We start from the raw sequence: 20,420 nt of genomic DNA, 5'->3' as shown, positions 1-20,420 counted from the left end.
GTGTGTGTGTGTGTGTGTGTGTGTGTGTTTATGTGGTCCTGGTAAACCCTACGTTATAGGGACAAAAAAATGTCCCAACATAGATGGCAATATCAGAAATCCTTGTCCTTGTGGACTTTTTTTTTTTTTGGTCCCCATGAGAAAAACAGCTTATAAATCATACTAACTGATGTTTTTTGAAAATGTAAAAATGCAGAAAGTTTTCATTGGGAGAAAGTGGGAAGTTTAGGGGTAGGGGACAGAGTACACTGGTTGTACAGTATAAAAATCATTGTGTCTATGGAATATGAAAACACAACGTGTGTGTGTGTGTGTGTAAGAGAGAGAGAGAGCGAGAGAGCGCTGATCAGAGATCTGTGTTTGCAGGTTCATAAGTTGAGCAAAGAAGACAAATGCTCTGGTGAACACTCACAATCAGGTACAGTAACAGACCGTCTGTCTTTGTTTGTTTGTTTGTTTGTTTACTGTTTGTTTGAATCCCTCATGCACTATTGCTTAATAAGCACACTGTAACCCATAACAGGTCTTTATAGATTTAGTTTGTGTGACATGCTGTGAAGCAAAGAAAAGCGTGATTGAAAATACATAGATCAATGCAGTATTGAGAAGTCGAGAGAAAAGACAGAGATAGGTCATGCTGCAGAACAGACAGATGGCTGCAGTGCACCCTGGGACTGTCAGACTGGTAAAATTAGCCATAATAATTTGCCTGCCAATATATTTGCGTGCATGTGCATATGTTACTTGACACAATAAAAGTATCAGCAGTCACCATTTCACATGCTGTTTTCTAGGGCTAAGAATCACTATTACGTTTGTTCATACTACATTAAAAAATGGTCTAAAATGAAAGAGAAAATGTTTGTTGAGTGTTTAATTTAAATAAAAAATGTATAATTTATACGTAAAAAATGTATATAAATCTCTCATATATATATATATATACGCTGATCAGGCATAACATTATGTCCACTGACAGGTGAAGTGAATAACACTGATTATCTCTTCATCACGGCAGCTGCAACTTTTGTTCTCAAAGTTGATGTGTTAGAAGCAGGAAAAATTGGAAGCGTGAGGATTTGAGCGAGTTTGACAAGAGCCAAATTGTGATTGCTAGACGACTGGGTCAGAGCATCTCCAAAACTGCAGCTCTTGTGGGGTGTTCCCGGTCTGCAGTGGTCAGTATCTATCAAAAGTGGTCCAAGGAAGGAACAGTGATGAACTGGCAACAGGGTCATGGGCGGCTAAGGCTCAGTGATGCACGTGGGGAGCAAAGGCTGGCTCGTGTGGTCCGATCCAACAGACGAGCTACTGTAGCTCAAATTGCTCAAGAAGTTAATGCTGGTTCTGATAGAAAGGTGTCAGAATACACAGTGCATCGCAGTTTGTTGCGTATGGGGCTGCATAGACACAGACCAGTCAGGGTGCCCATGCTGACCCCTGTCCACCGCTGAAAGAGCCAACAGTGGCACGTGAGCATCAGAACTGGACCACGGAGCAATGGAAGAAGGTGGCACATTTTCTTTTACATCATGTGGATGGCAGGGTGCGTGTGGGTCGTTTACCTGGGGAACACGTGGCACCAGGATGCACTATGGGAAGAAGGCAAGCCGGCGGAGGCAGAGTGATGCTTTGGGCAATGTTCTGCTGGGAAACCTTGGGTCCTGCCAACCATGTGGATATTACTTTTACACTTACCACCTACCTAAGCATTGTTGCAGACCATGTACACCCTTTCATGGAAACGGTATTCCCTGGTGGCTGTGGCCTCTTTCAGCAGGATAATGCGCCCTGCCACAAAGCAAAAATTGTTCAGGAATGGTTTGAGGAGCACAACAACGAGTTTGAGGTGTTGACTTGGCCTCCACATTCCCCAGATCTCAATCCAATCGAGCATCTGTGGGATGTGCTAAACAAACAAGTCTGATCCATGGAGGCTCCACCTCGCAACTTACAGGACTTAAAGGATCTGCTGCTAACATCTTGGTGACAGATACCACAGCACATCTTCAGGGGTCTAGTGGAGTCCATGCCTTGATGGGTCAGGGCTGTTTTGGCAGCCAAAGGGGGGACCAACACAATATTAGGAAGGTGGTCATAATGTTATGCCTGATCGGTGTGTGTATATATATATATATATATATATATATATAGCGTTACATTGTATGATCACGCTCTTATTCATGCAAATGAAATTAAACCTTTCAAGTGCAACAAGACGCAAAAGAGAATGCAGTGCAGTATTAGCGCACATCTGTGAATCTCCCACGACTCATGCGCACAAAAAGACACTTCAGACAGCACGTGGTGTTCTGACGAATAATACTATCTATTAGATTTTGCTACCAACACTATGTTTGCATTGTTTTAATGGTAGGTTTAGGGTAGGCGTAGGTAAGGATGTTAATAATGCCACATGAATATGATGCTGGTAGCATTTACCACTGTCAAATTTTGCTACCTACTAACACCGGTCGAAATGTCCATTTTGACGTATTTTCTTATTCCTCCATTCTTAAATGAGTTAAAGTCTTAAATGAACACAAAGAGTTGTGAGGAAATAGGATGCAAATCCGCGTCATGCATGGCAGGTCTTAAAGTGACAGCAGCCTAATAAACCGCTATAGTCTGCCATTAATATTAATCAAAGAACAAAAGAAAAAGAAAATCACTCACTGCTCTTAATTGAATAACATTTGTACAAATTAATCTATATTTTAATCTAGATTATGCAGTGAAGACTGTGAAATGTTTGACTGCTTTGATTCTAGATATTTAAAATATACTGTCTTTGTTTCTACATTAATTTGGTGATTAAATGTGAAATTATTACAATATAAAAATATTTTAAAAACTTTAATGTTAGGTGCGATTAATTACAGAAAAATGTGTGAACATGAACTATACCTCAAATCTTGCAACTTATTGAGGAAAGGTGTGCTATCACTTTTCTAAGCAATCAGACTTTTTGTTTTGCAGATTTCAACATACCAAAACATCAGAGTAAGCAATTACCTAGCAACCACCTAGAGCACCATAGCAACCTCTTTGGTGACACCCTGCAACCTTGTAGAAGACCTTATCAGCTGTATAGCAATGCAATAAAAACCACTCAACCTACGTAATACACCTTAGCAACTGCATAACAACACCCTGGCAGCCACCCACCCACTACTTGCAAGCATCACATCAGCAGCTTTTTTTTTTTAATGAGCATCTAGTCTTTTTTATTATTCTGAGAAAGGATAGTGTGTGTGATTTGTCTCAGTTGCTTCATGAAATCACTGCTGTGCTTGCGATGATGTTGATCGTAATAATAATGATGATGCAGGTAAAAATAGTGATGCTGGTTGGCTGTGTTTAGATAAAAGATTATTAATGTAGTTACGTGTTTATGGATGTGTGCGCTCGTTTCTCTTTTGTCTTTGTCCAGAGTGCAATTCCTTGCGTCACAAGGACCGGAGGAAAGAGTCTGTGGACGTCAGATCTATCAGCTCTCACAGCAGTGATGGTAAGAGAAAGAGAGGATGTGTTTCATCAGAATACACCATAAATGATGGAAAGCGAATCCCTTTAACAGTTTAGATGTAATGGAAACAAAAACGAGAGATTTGTGCTCATGCGTGCATGTGTTGTGTGTGTGTGTGTTTACAATGTATTTGTGTTTTATGTGAGTCAGCGTGTGTGTGTGTGTGTGAGAGAGAGAACTCCGGCTAAGAGGGGCTTTTTGTGACGTAGTTTGATGACATCAGCACACCCACAGCCTCAGTGCACTCTGACGCAGACGGAGCTATTTAAAGAGCTCTTTTCTTCTCTCTCTTCCTCTCTTTCAGCTCCCAGTCTACAGAATCGCAGATATTCCTCTATGGCCCGAATCCACTCCATGACTATTGAGGCTCCGATCACTAAGGTACACGTGCATTATCATGAATACAAAAAGCCCATAGACCTTTATAACCACCTACTTCACTAAAGATAACAACAACCACTTATACACTATATCTATCTATCTTTTGGTTCACCAAAACTGTAGCTCGTTTCTGTCTTTACAATGTTAACATTGTTGGAGCCTTGGTTCAACCTTCCACCTCCGTTAAAAACCTGGGTATAATCTTTGACTCATCATTCTCCTTCCTTCCACACATCTCTTCACTCACTAAGTCTGCCTTCTTTCACCTTCCAGTTGTCTGACTGTCTATCTGACTGTCTATCTATCTGTCTGGCTGTCTGTCCATCTGTCTGTCTTCCGGTTGTCTGACTGCCTATCTGTCCGTCTGACTGTCTATCTGTCTGTCTTCCAGTTGTCTGACTGTCTATCTGTCTGTCTGTCTGACTGACTATCTATCTGACTGTCTGTCTATCTGTCTGTCCCTCTGTCTGTCTTCCGGTTGTCTGTCTGAATGTCTGTCTGTCTATCTAACTGTCTGTCTGTCTGACTATCTATCTGTCTATCTGTCTGTCTGTCTGTCTATCTATCTATCTGTCTGATTGTCTATCTGACTATCTGTCTGTCTGTCTATCTGACTGTCTATCTATCTATCTGTCTGTGTGTCTGACTATCTATCTGACTGTCTGTCTGTCTGTCTGTCCGTCCGTCTGACTGTCTATCTATCTGTCTGTCTTCCGGTTTTCTGTCTGACTGTCTATTTGTCTATCTAACTGCCTATCTATCTGCCTGACTGTCTATCTGTCTATCTAACTAACTGTCTATCTGTCTGTCTGTCTGTCTGTCTGTCTATCTATCTGTCTGTCTGTCTGTCCGCCTATCTGTCTATCTATCTGTCTGTCTGTCTGTCCGCCTATCTGTCTGTCTATCTGTCTGTTTGTCTGTCCGTCTGTCTGATTGTCTATCTGTCTGTCTGACTATCTATCTGTCTGTCTATCTGTCCGTCTGACTGTCTATCTCTCTATCTATCTGTCTGTCTGTCTGTCTGACTATCTATCTGACTGTCCATCTATCTGTCTGTCTGTCTATCTCTTCCGGTTGTCTGACTGTCTATCTATCCGTCTATCTGTCTGTCTATCTGTCTGTCTTCCGGTTGTCTGACCGTCTGTCTGTCTGACTATCTATCTGACTGTCTATCTGTCTGTCCCTCTGACTGTCTATCTATCTGTCTGTCTTCCAGTTGTCTGTCTGACTGTCTATCTAACTGCCTAATTATCTGTCTGACTGTCTATCTATCTGTCCGTCTGTCTGTATGTCTGACTATCTATCTGACTGTCTATCTTGTCTGTCCGTCTATCTGTCTATCTATCTGTCTGTCTGTCTGTCTGTCTGGTTGTCTATCTGTCTGTCTATCTAGCTCTCATAAACTTAAAGTTTCAAGGCTTTTTAAACTTTTCAAACTTTCAAACAAGCCTTTGTCAAGCTAATATTCAGTCTTTACAAACTTTGCTTTTCTAGTTAAAAATAGCAGTTATATTAATATATTTGAATTAATTTTTTAAATAATAATAATAATAAATAATACATTTCAAATCCCTCCATTCAAATTCAAATGCAAACTTTGAATTTCTAGTTCTATTTCTTTGAATCAGTTCTAATTCAGTTCAGCTGGCACACATCCCTGAGACACGCACTGAACACCTTTGTCTGTCTGCGGTTGTATATTTACGATTACTTGGTCATGACTCTGGATTTGTTTGTGACAATGGAAGCAAAACAGATGTCAAAAGAGGAAATTCTTTACCGAAATATTTATGGATCTAAACCTTTGATTAGTGGTTTATTGTTGTCTCTCACCCTCTGTCTTCAGTCTGTCTGTATTTTGTTGCCTTTATAGGTGATAAATATCATTAACGCAGCACAGGAGAGCAGTCCTGTGACAGTAGCGGAAGCTCTGGATCGTGTTCTGGAGATTTTGCGGACCACCGAACTGTACTCACCCCAACTGGCCTCAAAGGAAGACGACCCCCACACCAATGACCTGGTGGGGGGTCTCATGAGTGTAAGTGAAGGTTCAGGGGTCATTCGGCATGTCTATTACTTCCTCTATTACAAGCATTCACCTTTTATTCTTAAAGCTATTTTATTTTATTTACTATTTTATTTTATTACTAACTAATTTAGTAATAAAATAAAATTAAAATACTAATAAAATAGTATTTTATTTATTTTATTACTAACCCTAACCCTATTCGTTTTACTTTATTTCATTTTATATTTTTATTTAAAAAGAGCAAGACAATCTTGTTTCCATCATATGATTCTGGTTTGTAATTAAATGGCACAACAGACTACAAATCATCTCAAACCACATGATACACAGAAATAGCTTTAAAATCCTCTTCAAACACATACAGTACAAAAACATCATAAACAGTACAGATCAATATTAAACAGCCGAGAAATTCCACAGACTGATTTCCTGTACGTAACCAAAAACTAGAGCAGATTTTTCAGCAGAGAATCATCATTACGGGAGATATTCAGACTTGCTCTGCCAGGAAAAAGTTCTTATCTACAGTGTGTGACTGTATGTCAGTGGCAGTCAGTAGATGTGAATGCTCTTGTTTTTGTGGCACAGATGCATTAAGCTCCATGCTGCCTGGCACGGGGTGTTTCACAGTTAGCCAGCCGTCTGTGACGACAGTGCCGCGCTTGTTTACAGAGCGGTCTCGCTGTCTGCCATCTCCACGTCTCCCCCTTTGAAAGTATTCCACTTTTAAACAAGATTTAAAATGTTTTAGACAAGAAAAGAGTTGTTAGACTGAAGGAGTCTTCACACAGACAGAGATTTGCAGAACAGAAGTCACTGATTTGAGAGTTGGTGATTTCAGGCAGCATGAGCGACAGTCTTTTGGTGATGCAAGTTGAGCAGTATGTCAGTGCACAGCGATGCAGTGTCTACCAAACAGTGGAGCTGCAAACATGAGTTAGAAGATTGTTAGTTTGCAGGGTTCCCACAGTCCTTGAAAACTTAGAGATATCAGGCCAGGAAAAATCATGGAAATAGTTCATTGAAATTTCCAATTATACTTAGTTCCAAAATATTTCTTTCTATAAATTATGCAAAGTAGATTTTTTAAAATTCTGATCTAGTCATCACAACTGGAAAATTCATGGGAATTCACTAGTTTCTTTTATAATTACTATGTAGGAATGTTTATGACCTATTAAAGGCACAATATGTAAGATTTTTATATAAAAAAATATCTAAAAACCACTTGCACAGTAGTGTTATATATCTCATTCAGCTGTGTTTTTACATTATCCTAAATGTTTCCAAGAATTTGTAAATTCAGAGAAATTCACAATTTTAAATAGTGCCCGTCCCTCCCTTGTACTGCATAGTAACCATGGCAACAGACGCGGACAGCTGCGTAATGTCTAGCGACACACTGTTGTTGTTTCATTCAAACATTATGGACCATAGCAAGCAAACTTTGGGACAAAAGGAAAAATAAAACTAGGAACAATATCGTCATGGCGTTTCCGAAATGGCTTTGCGACAACTTTGACTTGACAGAGATGCCGCTCTTGCACGTTATTAGACAAGGTAAGCAAATGTAGGCTACATAAGACTAATCAATGTTATATAGCTCAACACGATGAAATGTTAGAATATCATCAGTATGATATTGTAATGTTGATCTAGCTTACTGTCAAGTCTCATACAGCCAACAAACTAATACACCAAATAACATTACAACTTTCAACACACTCAAATGCAGTTTGATAGTGTAACGTGAGACCAAGTGAAACAGCGCTGCATTACCTCACAATTTTAATTCGTCAAATAAACTGACCTGTAGGCTATGAGAAGTATTTCAGCTTTCCAAGTAGTTGGGTAGAATGAAATGTCCTCATTCCTTTATATCCCCCGGGACTCGCGTGTGGCACTGACATCTGTCTCTCATTAGCAATCGCGCCCGCGATTCTCGGCCACGCCCTGCTATACCACAGTCATATTAAAAACATGAATGCATTCACTCATCCATAAACATTATTTCCCTATAAATATTATTAGATCCATCGGAATGACGACAAGTTCCATGAGTCCACGCTCATTCACTGCGTCATCAATCTACACCTTTGTTATTGTTTTGAAGAGTTTAGCGACCCCTAGCGGCTGTGCATTTAATTGAGAGATGATACTAAATATTATGTACTTTTAAAAATTAAATTTTTGTTTATACTTTCAAAACTGTGATAAACGTTTAAAAAAGTGTGATAGATGCATATTTTTATGTTTTTTTTTACATTATTTTTTACTTTTGTTGTAAGGCTTTTACTGTAAACACATGGTTACACAAATGAAATTATTAAATTATTCAACAACATTTGACTCAACAAGATGCTGTAAATAGAGTTGTATTTAATCTGGAATATTCATTTGAGGCAGATTTGAATCATTTACACAGTACTGTTCAAGAATTTTTTTGTGAAAGTAATGAATACTTTTATTGACCCTTTTCACATTTCCGGGTTTGTCAGAAGCGGAAGTTGTCATAGTTGGGTAAACTATAGCGTCGAATGAGAAAGATATTTTTTGTATTCCAATTTTCTCAAATAGCAAAAGAAAAACTCCACAATAGTGTTTCCACAACTTTCAAAAAGAGGGGAAAAAAATAGAGAGAGATTGATAGCGGCAGTCAGAAGAGAGAAAGATGTTATTTTTACCGTCACTCCCATAGCCGCTGTATTATATGGAACCTTGTTTCCGCCACTAAATTTAAAAAAAACGTTTTGATCAAATAAATGCCTGAGAGACTTCTTTGAAAAACATTTAAAAATCTTACTGACCCCAAACCAGCTCTGAATCTTAAAAATGCAAATTAACTACAAGCTAGATTCAGGCCGCTTCCTTTAGTAATGTCACTTTTTTTCTCTTACATGAAGGTCAAGCGGATGCGATGCACAAACCTCAAGAGTTTAAATGACCTTTTTGGTGGGTGACCTTTTGAGGGAGAGGTCAGAGGTCAATCACACAGTGAAATATCCGAGTTGAGATAGTGCAGCTGGAAGCCTGTGATCATTACAGACGGGATGTGTGTGTGTCATATTTATGCATGTACAGTTCTATTATCCTACGCCTGCAACATCTCAGACAGAGTTTGTTTTAAGTACTGGATGAGTCTATTTGAATCTGGATCTGCTTTCTGTGTGTTTAATATCCTCCAGGCCTGATAAACGGCTTTTCTCATGAGAGCAAGCTTGAGTGAGTTATGGGTAGCGTGGTAGTGCTGTGCTTAAGTCTGTTGTTATGATTATGTTGGCTGGAAACAATATTTTGGCTTCCTCAAGTCTTTTTTTTCTTTCATTTCAGTCAGATGTATTGATGTCTTCTATTTTTCTTTAATTCAGGACGGACTCAGAAGGCTCTCTGGGAATGAGTATGTCTTCTCCAAAAGTGCTTTACACAGTAAGTTCTAGCCCTGAAAATTATTATTGTAATTCAGGTTGGATAAAAAAAGTTGGACGTTGTAAACTAACTTTGAATAAACTATTAATAAAGACAGAATGAATTAAAAATTCACCCTATTTACCTTCTTTGATCATACCTAATATGTATTATATAGTATCATAGGATATTATATACACTTAAACATTATTAATTACAATTAGATCATGCAGAAAAAGGCTAGAAAATGTTTAACAGAAAGAAAATGAAAAGCTACAGAGTTGAAAAGTTTTATTATATTATTTGATATACAAAGAATAAATTTCAAAATTCATAAAATATTTATGAGGTGACTTTTTACTATATTATCAAGTATTACAAATTAATATTAAATATCTGTTTTACTTGATATGTGAAATGCCACACAGGGTGTTTGTTGTACATTTTTGAGTGATAATGCAAGTTAAAAAGTTTTCACTCATAGCTTTTTAAAGTGTCTGAATTATGTTTTTGTGTCTTTCTGCTATATTCCATCTTGACCTTGAACCTTTGACCCCTTAGATATGAGTCAGAGTCAGCTGGCAGTACCTGTGCCATTAAACGACATCCCGCCATCCATCGCAGAGCTGCTCAACGAGGAGGAACGCTGGGAATTCAATATCCTGGAGCTGGAAGCAGCTACACACAAGAGGTACCAGAAAGTTGGATCATTATTCTGTTCATTTCTTTGTGTAAAACTTTAGTTTTAATGGGAAAAGTTCTGAGTGCTTTAGTGTGTGTGTGTGTGTGTGTGTGTGTGTGTGCAGGCCGCTGTCATACCTGGGTCTGAAGATCTTCTCTGCTTTTGGCGTGTGTGAGTTCCTGAACTGCACAGAGGCCACGTTGCGCTCGTGGCTGCAGGTGATCGAGGCTAATTACCACGCCTCCAACTCCTACCACAACTCTACACACGCCGCAGACGTTCTGCACGCCACAGCCTACTTCCTGCGCAAGGACAGAGTCAAGGTAACCCTGACAACCAATCAGAATACAGAAACAGAAATGTCTCAATTTATATTTTCATCCAAAAATGAAAAATATGGTCAAAGGTAAGGAGAGCCTTCCAGAAGTACTTTAACTGATGATTTAGTGAGATTTATTTTGTTTACTTGAGCCACTCATCAGAACTGAGTTTGATCAATTATTCAAGAGTATATTGTACATTGTTATAAATTTCTAAATAAATAAATACATGTTTTGTTAAATTATATTAAGTATTTTATTATTTTAAAATAATTTTATTATAAATAAATGTATCATTTAAAATATAATTCTACAAATTAAATATAATAATAAAGTTGTGCCATACTGTTAAAGTTGCCAAATAAAATCAAAATATAAACTGGATTAAATCTGAATTTTATCAAAACTATCCAGACTGAATTATCAAATAGAGGCTGACTTATATTTCTCAATAGTTAATCATTTTATGCATATATATTTTTTTTTTCTAAATAATATCATTATATTATATTATATTATATTATATTATATTATTATACAAAATTAATATGAATTGATTATTCAAATACATTGTTAAACATTTCTAAAAAATATATTACATTTTAGAAGTATTAAAATAATATGAAATGAACATAAAATACAATTTTAACTGTTTAAAAAAATCTTTATAATTAATATTAAATAAACTGTTACAGTTGCCAAATAAAATCAAAATGTAAAATAGATTAAATCAGAATTTTATCAAAATTGCAGTATTATTTTTAATAAATATTATAAATATACTTTTATTATTATAGTATATTATATTTTATTATATTATATTTAGTATTTTTTATTTGTTTTTTGTTTGTTTTTTTTAAAAGAAATTGATATTAAGTATTAAAATAAAATGAAATTAATATAAAATACAATTTTAACTGTTTTAAAACATTTCTTTATAAATAAATGTTAAATAAACTGTTACAGTTGCCAAATAAAATCAAAAACAATAATGGATTGAATTAGAATTTTATCAAAATTATAGTATTATTTTTAATAAATATTATAAATTTACTTTTATTATTATAGTATATTAGTATTTTATATTTTATATAATATACAAAAAAAAATTGATAATTCAAATTCCAAATACAAGTGCTGAAATTAAAATCATACATTTAATATTCATATTTAACATCATTAATTTGTAACATTTAATAGTAATTAAACCTTAATAGTTATTCAAAATTCACTCTAAAATATTTGAAACAGAATTTGTGCATTATTTATTGACGAAGCCAGTTAAGTTTCCTCATTTATTGACTGATGCTGTTAATCTCAGAATGATCAATAAAGTTACTTTTAGAAGTTGCCTACATCAACGGTGTCTCTGCTGTGTTTGCAGGGCAGTCTTGACCAGTTAGATGAAGTTGCAGCACTATTGGCAGCCACGGTCCATGACGTCGATCACCCGGGCCGTACCAACTCATTCCTGTGCAATGCAGGGAGTGAGCTGGCGATTCTATACAACGACACAGCCGTCCTGGAGAGCCACCACGCCGCTCTTGCATTCCAGCTTACTGTACGAGACAGCAAGTGCAACATCTTCAAAAACATGGAAAGGTATCAGTGTCTGCTTAATCATACATTTTACATGACTCACATTACTCCAGTACTAATCTCTCTCAACCTCTCAATATTCAGGACTCAGTTTCGGACCCTACGGCAGGCCATAATTGACATGGTGTTGGCAACAGAAATGACTCGACACTTTGAACACGTCAATAAGTTCGTAAACAGCATCAACAAACCCATGAGTGCCATTGAGGAGACGAGCTCCAATGTAAGACACACGTTACTGTGTTTCCATACTGTATGTAAGAGTGAAATCTAACCACTGCTGTTCTGCATGTGAAACAGAGTGAAGGCAGTGATTGTGAGGGACAGGCCAGTATTCGCAACTCTCCTGAGAATCGTCTGTTAATTAAACGGATGCTGATTAAATGTGCCGATGTTGCCAATCCCTGCAGACCTCTGGAGCTCTGCATCGAATGGGCTGGTCGCATTTCAGAGGAGTACTTTGCTCAGGTAAACACATTCAATCACATATGCACCGCATTCTCTCATGCACATGCTTACAATGTCTTTTAACTTTCTTAACACAATGTATTTTCGATTGAAACAGAGTATTCAGTAATAAATAATGTAGAGCAGGACTTGATTTTATCCATCCGGATTTGATTGGACGATGAGAAGTGTTAAGATTTTACTGCATTTTGATATATATGATGTGTTTCAGAAGTTTGGGGTCAGTATGTTTTGTTTCATTTTTTTGAAAGAAATTAATATTTCTATTCGTCAATGATGCGTTAAATTGATCAAAAGTGACAGTAAAGCATTTATAATTTTACAATACATTTCTATTTCAAAACTTTTTAACTTTTCTATTCATCAAAGATTCCTGAAGAAAAAAAACATATCACAGTTTCCACAAAAATATTAAGCAGCACAACTGTTTTCAACACTGATAATAATTTTTTGAGCAGCAAATCAGCATATTAGAATGATTTCTGAAGGATCATGTGACGCTGAAGACTGGAGGAATGATGCTGAAAATTCAGCTTTGATCACAGGAATAAACTGCATTTTAAAATGTATTCAAATAAAAAATGGTTCTTTTAAATTGTAATAATATTCCACAACATTACTGTTTTTACTGTCTTTTTGATCAAATCAATGCAGCCTTGGTGAGAAAAAAATCTCAAAACATTAAAAAAATCATACTTTTGAACAGTAGTATATATATATTTATATTCGACTATGGTAAAATGTTGAAATATTTTTTACAAATATTTCCACTCTCTAATCGTTTGCTTTCTGTGTTTGCGATCTCCCTCTTTCCCTAGACTGATGAGGAGAAAAGACAAGGTTTGCCGGTTGTCATGCCAGTGTTTGACCGGAATACCTGCAGTATTCCTAAATCCCAGATCTCATTTATCGACTATTTCATCACAGACATGTTTGACGCCTGGGATGGTAAATATAAACATACTCACATATGCAATACATTGGTGATTTCTTACCATTTTCGCAATTAGGGTTGTGCCGTATAGATCAAAAAATATTTCTAAATAATATTTAGCCTTTTGACAATATTTTGATCTCAATATAAATGTATTTGCTTTCAGGCTCACAGTAATGTGTTATTTTAGTATTACTGAAATACTGTTATGATTTTTATTAATATTTTGAATTATTTTTCGTTTTATATTTTCTTACTTTCATTTCAATTTCAGTTTAAATTTTAAAAAATTTGCTGGTTTTTTTTCAGCATTTTTATTAGTTTAGTTTATATAGTTTTTATTTTCATTTCAGTTTTACTTTTGGTTGTTTTAATATGTCAAGGTAAACTAAATGAACATGAAAATCTTCCTTGGCAACTAGCTGAAATAAAATACTTTAAATGTTTTTGTATTTTATTTCAGTTAATGTTTAATTATAAGTAACAAACATGTTTTTTATGTTTTTAGTTTTAGTTAACTATAATAAACCTTCCTCACAGCCACAGTTGCCAAGATTGAAATATTAGGAATATTAGGAATGTTGTTCAACTAAAATACAATAAAAAAAGGCACAAAAATCACTGAATTCTGAATACAAGAAAGAAAATCTAGTCATTTTTATTTATATGTACATTGACTTAGAAATAAACAGCAATGTTGATCATCACTCAAAAATGTACAACAAAAAGCCTGAGTGGCATTTCACCTGTCTAGAGTAAACTATATGAAGATGCAAACTGAAAACACATGTTGCCAGAAAACCTTGAACTGGTCTAATAGATCTTGCCTTAAGATTACTGCAATATTTGTGATGAATTTTATATTGCCTTTGTGCATATAACATAAATATCACATGAATAATACAGGCACTACAAATATGGGAAAAATTCACCAAACATTGAGTAAAAAATGATCATTCTGGTACATAATAATGAGGAAGTATTGCGTACAGTATGTTTGTCTGAGTTTGAGAGAGAGCGAGAGAATACTTTCCCAGGCATCTTTTGACTCATCTGGTTCTCCTAAAAGAGATGAAATGGTCCATTAGCAGCAGAAGATGTTGGACTGGAGGGGTGAAGCACGGGCAAGGGGTGGAGGGGTGAAGCACGTCTATTAGATGGTTGCTGAGAGGTTGTGATAATGTTATCCAGAGGTTGAGTTGATTGTGGTGAGCTTTGGAAACTTTAGGTTCTGTTTCCCACTGAGCTGAACCCCAGAGAATAAACCTGCTTACTGTCAACACACAACAGCCATGATGTCACGGAAACTTTAAAAATGATGGAGAGGGGCAGGGGTGATTGTGTATGTGTGTGTGTGTGTGAGAGAGAGAGAGTGAGAGAGAGAGAGAAAGAATGTGCATCTGTGTGTGTGTCTTTGATTTCCGTAGTCTGGGGTCAGGATGCAGTGAAGCAGAATCTCTTGAGCTCTCCACAGATTTAGTTCCCAAGGTCACGATCAGGTCAGTTTATCATAGAGGAGCTGTGTGTGTGTGTGTGTGTGTGTGTGTGTGTGATACAGATTCAACGGGGGGCACTGAAAACATCCTCAAGAGGATGTAACAGGAATCTGAGAGTGTGTGCATATGTGTGAACATACAAATTGCCATATTTACACTCATGCAAACAAAAACACACACAGTCTACCGTCTGTAGTCCGTCTGCCAGAAACCAACGCAACCGAACAGATGGTAATATGAGGAAAAAGAAAAACATTAGAATGAACACCATTTGCTTACTGTCGTGAAAAAAGACTTGTGCTCACCAAGGCTGCATTTATTTGATCAGAAAGAGAGTAAAAATAGTAATGTTGTGGGATATTATTACAATTTAAAACAACTTTTTTCTATTTTAATACATTTTAAAATATGATGACAAAACTGATTTTTCAGTCTTCAGTGTCACATGGTCCTTCAGAAATCATTCTAATATGCTCAAGAAACATTTCTTATTATAAATATTTTGTGGAAACCTTCATTTTTTCACGACTCTTTAAAGAATAGAAAGATTCTATTTGAAATAGTAATATTTTGTACCATGTCTTTACTGTCACTGTTAATCACTTTAATGCAAGCTGAATAAAAGTATAATTTTTTTTTTTTAATTGCAGTTATCAGGCTGTCAATTATTGTTAATTGCCTAGACTTAATTTTGTACTCTCTCTCTCTCTCTCTCTCTCTCTCTCTCTCTCTCTCTTTCTCTCTCTCTCTCTCTGTCTCTCTCTCAAGCATTTGCCAGTTTGCCAGGTCTGATGGAGCATCTGGCAGAGAACTACAAATACTGGAAGCACTTGGATGAGATGAAATGTAAAAGCCTGCGGCCTCCGCCTCTTCCGTGAACCCTCGTGACCCCCTTACCCTCGAGGTCAAAGATCAGAGGTTGAATGTAGCATCTCTGCCGGGCCTCAAAGATTCCATCCACTGAACACAGATCAGCAGCCCTGTTTTTCCGACGACGCTCCACCCCTAGCGACAATCGCCCGGTAACAAGGGTAAAACACAAACAAACGACAAAATGAATGCACTTTATCAGCATACAGTCCTCTTCCAGCATCTTTTCACTTTCTTCTCTTCTCTTTTTTTAAATCCTCTGTGTTCTTTCAGCTGTTTTTAATGATTTCTGGACGGAGATTTTTTTTTATGTCTGACGCAAGAAGATAAAGACTGATCTTAGTCCAGCAGAGGACTGTATATACTATATGCGCTAAACTATGGGATATACACTGGGACTGAAACGTGTATGCTCAGAGAGGTCTGTAACTATACACATGCACATATAATATTAACAGACATGTGGGATCGTAGATCCAAAATGCCAAAAGGGCTTTATTTGGACTCTGAAGCAGTTATAAGGAGGAAAACTGTGTGTCAGTGGGACTAAACTACTTTGGAAACCACAAAGGACCCAGTAGGGAGCCCTGAGGCACTCCCTTCAGTCCTGCCACATCTTCCCCCTTATTAATTTGATCAAATTCAATGCAGATGGAATATTTTGACAGAATATTGTCGAGAGAAACTAATGTCAGGTTGCCAAACCGGAAGAACTGAAGACGTGCTTGTATCCGGACAATGAATTGGTATTGACCAGCACTGAAAACGATTCAGTGTGTGAGAATGTAAAAACTGCAACGGATCAGCCCGCTGCGGGCTGTCATTATTCCAGCATTTTCTGTATCAGAACAACTCAAGCCTTTCTCAGACTCCAAGGACTGGTGTGTAATAATCAATCATTTTGATATAAATAGCCAATAATAACAAAGAATATATTTCTCAGAAACACTGTATATCCAGACACATACTGTAATAACGTGAAGCTTGATGATGCGTGTGTGTGAGCGAGAGAACGAGTGTATGATATGATTTGCTTAGTGTTAAATGTATTTTACACATGGCAGTTAACATTCCTACTTCACGCAATGGTCCGTACGGATGCAACATTCCCTAATCTGTGTGTAAACCTAAACTCCAGCACAGCCTCATGACGAGACCACTGACACGTTTGCTCATGCTGACTGGTGAACTCACACGTATTATAAGTGTTACACCATTTTTAAGTATTATTTATTTACAAAATGAGCTCGGCTGTATATCGCTTTCCTAATCGCGGGTCTGCTTTTACCATAGACACACATCGCCGACAAGCTTCAAGCGTTCACCTTTTGTAGGCCAAAAAGCATCCAGTGCCAAAGGTGCGTTTATAATCAAGCACGATGATGAGTTTTAAACAGATGTTTGGCTGAAGCCGTTCCGACTGAAAAAAAGAACTAGTTTAGATTTCTCGAAATCAGTCACGCTGACCGATTGGTGAGAAGTTTGTTTTTTTAACCCGTATGTTTTTATTAAGCGTAGCTGTTAGTGTCATGGCACCTCATTTTTGCCGCATTGGCTAACAGACAGGCTCAGTAGGAATTCATTAAATGTTTATAACTCAGTTGACGTTCAGCCTTTTACTCTTTACACATTGCGTAGATGTGATTGGAAAGAATCTCTTGAGAGCGACCGTTCTAGTTCTAGAACTCACCAGCACGACACCACCGAGAGTGTTCCGACTGTGATGACATCATAATGACATCAACAGTTCTGATTCTACAATGCCCTTGTAAGATGGCAGCAGCTGTTTTTGTTGTTCTTCGGTTGGCAGTGCATCACAGTGACTGTTTTTAAGCGCTTGTGAAGTTAAAGGCATGCGGTGCACATTCAGCAGCTCGCAGGGTTTTGATTTTCCTCTTTCCTGTTCTCTCATCCTTCCTGATTCTATCTGTTTCCCTCCCTTTTTTCTTGTTGCTTTAATGTGGTCACAAGGGTAGAACAGTGGTTTTGGTAGCACTTTTGAAGCCTGTATATGTAATGTATTATATAAAGTATTCTGAATGCATGATATATCAGTAGGTATTGCCCAATATTTAAATTTTTTTAAATCATTAGTATTGTTCTAACTCAGACAATATTTTTTTTTTAGCAGATTTTTTAGGGATTATTTTTTACAATTAATGAAAAAAACGTTTTTGTGTGAGTAAAATGTTTCAGTGTAACCACTGGTATACGATTTAACATATGAAATTGGGTTATGATTATGAATTTTTAAGGCATTATACTTTTTAAAGGCATAGCTGTAATTAGGCATTGTAATGTATTGCAGTTACAAGAACCTACAACTGATGTATATTATATAAATGCATTAAGAATTCTTTTATAATATACTATATATGCATGCTTAATAGATATTATAGTTTTCTTTCACCCTTTTTTTTTTATTTACAGCTCTACAGATATTAATGCTGCAGTACAAATTATGCCGAATGCTCTTGTCACCATCTAGTGGTAAATCTAAAGAACCGTACACATTATTTGAAGGGATAGTTCACTCATAAATTAAAATTTTATTTATTCACCCTCAAGTTGTTGCAAACCTGTATGAATTTATTTCATTTGCTGAACATGAAAGAATGTATTTTTTTGGAATGCATGTAACCAAACAGTTGATGGTCCCCATTGACTTCCATATTATTTTTTTCCATACAATTGAAGTCAATAGGGACCAACTTGAGGGTGAGTAAATGATGAGTTTTGGGTGAACTATCCCTTTAAGTGCACGTACTTGCATTTTGCGTAACTATGAGCTTGTATTTGTTTATTTCTTAGGAAAAATTGCTTTGTTGATTTTTTTTTAATAGCATTATAATCATGTTCCCTGAGGTCCTTGTGATCTGTAACCAAGAAAAATACAACAAACAAAGTTTCTCATGACACTACCAGTCAAATGCTTGGACACACTTGAACTTGTCCAAACTTTTGACTGGTAGAGTACACAAAAGTGCTCCCTTTAACGGACAGGACATGCTTTCATTTATTGTGTAATGGTAAATTTTATTCATGTATATGTTCAGGGTATAATATTAGTGGTTAGCTGTATGTCACTGGCAGTTTCGACATCCTGTAGTGCGAAATCAAATAACATGCTTAAAATGAAATTCACTCAGTGAACAAAGAATCATCTCAGGCGAGTCTTGATCTGGTGTGATTCTGGGTTTGGAGCCGACAGAGATAAGCCATAGAACATTCTAGAACTAATAATGGAAGTGTAGGTCAGAAGATGATGTATCTATTCCCTCTTTTCCTGTCCTCCACCCCGCTCATCCTCTCTCTTCCTGACTCCTGTAGGCCTGCATTATCCTGCTCTGTAACAAAACATTTCATTGCATTGTCACACACAGGCTTTATAGGTAATTTAAAGTACAAAATGTACCCAGGGAATGTCCCTTTTTAAGCTCAGATGTTTTGACTATGAATTTATATGGACTCTTTTACAGATATTATACTATGTAGAGTTTAGAGAGCATATTCAGGTTCATGCCTTAATCTCTGTTATAGACACGCGGTGGGTTAAACCGGTCCTCGTTCACTCAGCACTGATGATGAGATTCTACAGCAGATTTAAAATATGACGTGACCATGTGATCCATTGTAATATTAACATGAGGATTATTAGTTGTTCCGGAGGTTATTGATAATTTAGTTACTGTTTATTGTTGAATGTTTAGTGATGATGTGCGTAAAGTTTCAGTACATGTTTTATCAACAGTATTTGGGGCGTAATTTTGATTACAATAGAAAATTATTTTGACTCATCCCTCTGTATTTATTTTTTATTTTTTATTTTTTTTTAAAGAAAAGCAAATATCGCAGATACAGTGGTGTACTTAAAAGTTACAAAGGGTTTAAAATAGGGATGCGCCGATATGAACATTTTGGCCGATAATTTTTTATATTTGAAAGCCGATAACCGATATATTGGCCGATAAATCTAAATCAAAATTTTTATATAATTTTTGACAGCCTGATTACAAAAAACAAAACTCTCACCATTAAAATCCATGTCCCAAGCACACGATTATAAAGCTCTCGTTATAATATTATGTAGCCTATATGACAGATATGCGCTGTACTGAACTGTATTTTCCTTTTGATTTCAATCATATTTCAAGCAACTGAAAACCATAATGGTGGACAGTGCACATCTGAAGTGTCTCAGCTGAAGGAAATTATCCATTAATTATCGGCTTTAATATATCGGCCAAATTTTCTTATCGGGCCGATAACAATAACATTGAATAATCGGTGATTGGTGCATCTCTATTTTTAGAGTGATATCTGCCGATACCGATAGTTTGGGGGTTCTGCCTTTTATACCTTCTTTTAAATTAATGATAATTTCATTATAAGGAATAATTAATCATTATATTTTGAAAGAAATGCAAATAAAAACTATTCTATCCAACTTGTTTTAGAGTAACTAGTATCAGTTATAAACATAAACACATTACTCAAATTAATATTAACACACATTAACTAAATTCCAAAGATTAAATTAATATTTCTTAACTTTCTGGAATGTTATTCATTCATATTATTACTATTAATATTGAACATCAGACTGGTTTCTTAGCATTTTCTTTACACAAAGCACAAATTCAATGCATTTTTCTGTCCTCTTTTGATTGACAGGATATATCGGCCCTGACTATCGGCTGTTTTTAA

The 20,420-nt window shown here is 36.3% G+C and overlaps 1 protein-coding gene across 3 annotated transcripts in view; it reads left to right on the top strand.

Annotated features, from left to right (window-relative positions):
* The window catches only part of pde8b (phosphodiesterase 8B), a 63,449-nt gene extending 43,783 nt beyond the window's left edge, over window positions 1-19,666 (top strand). For all 3 annotated transcript variants that reach the window (XM_051877375.1, XM_051877374.1, XM_051877376.1), the window contains exons 11-22: window positions 367-418; window positions 3,434-3,511; window positions 3,834-3,910; window positions 5,784-5,948; window positions 9,308-9,365; window positions 9,906-10,035; window positions 10,151-10,349; window positions 11,731-11,948; window positions 12,030-12,168; window positions 12,246-12,413; window positions 13,232-13,361; window positions 15,612-19,666. In XM_051877375.1, coding sequence (XP_051733335.1) covers window positions 367-418; window positions 3,434-3,511; window positions 3,834-3,910; window positions 5,784-5,948; window positions 9,308-9,365; window positions 9,906-10,035; window positions 10,151-10,349; window positions 11,731-11,948; window positions 12,030-12,168; window positions 12,246-12,413; window positions 13,232-13,361; window positions 15,612-15,721 — 1,524 coding nt within the window. In that variant the 3' untranslated portion in view covers window positions 15,722-19,666. The remainder of the gene's footprint in view (window positions 1-366; window positions 419-3,433; window positions 3,512-3,833; window positions 3,911-5,783; window positions 5,949-9,307; window positions 9,366-9,905; window positions 10,036-10,150; window positions 10,350-11,730; window positions 11,949-12,029; window positions 12,169-12,245; window positions 12,414-13,231; window positions 13,362-15,611) is intronic.
* Window positions 19,667-20,420: the final 754 nt, after the last annotated feature.

Source organism: Ctenopharyngodon idella, chromosome 21 (genome assembly GCF_019924925.1).
Source record: "Ctenopharyngodon idella isolate HZGC_01 chromosome 21, HZGC01, whole genome shotgun sequence".
NCBI classification, from domain to species: Eukaryota; Metazoa; Chordata; class Actinopteri; order Cypriniformes; family Xenocyprididae; genus Ctenopharyngodon; species Ctenopharyngodon idella.
This window is presented reverse-complemented; position numbering and strand designations above follow the sequence as displayed.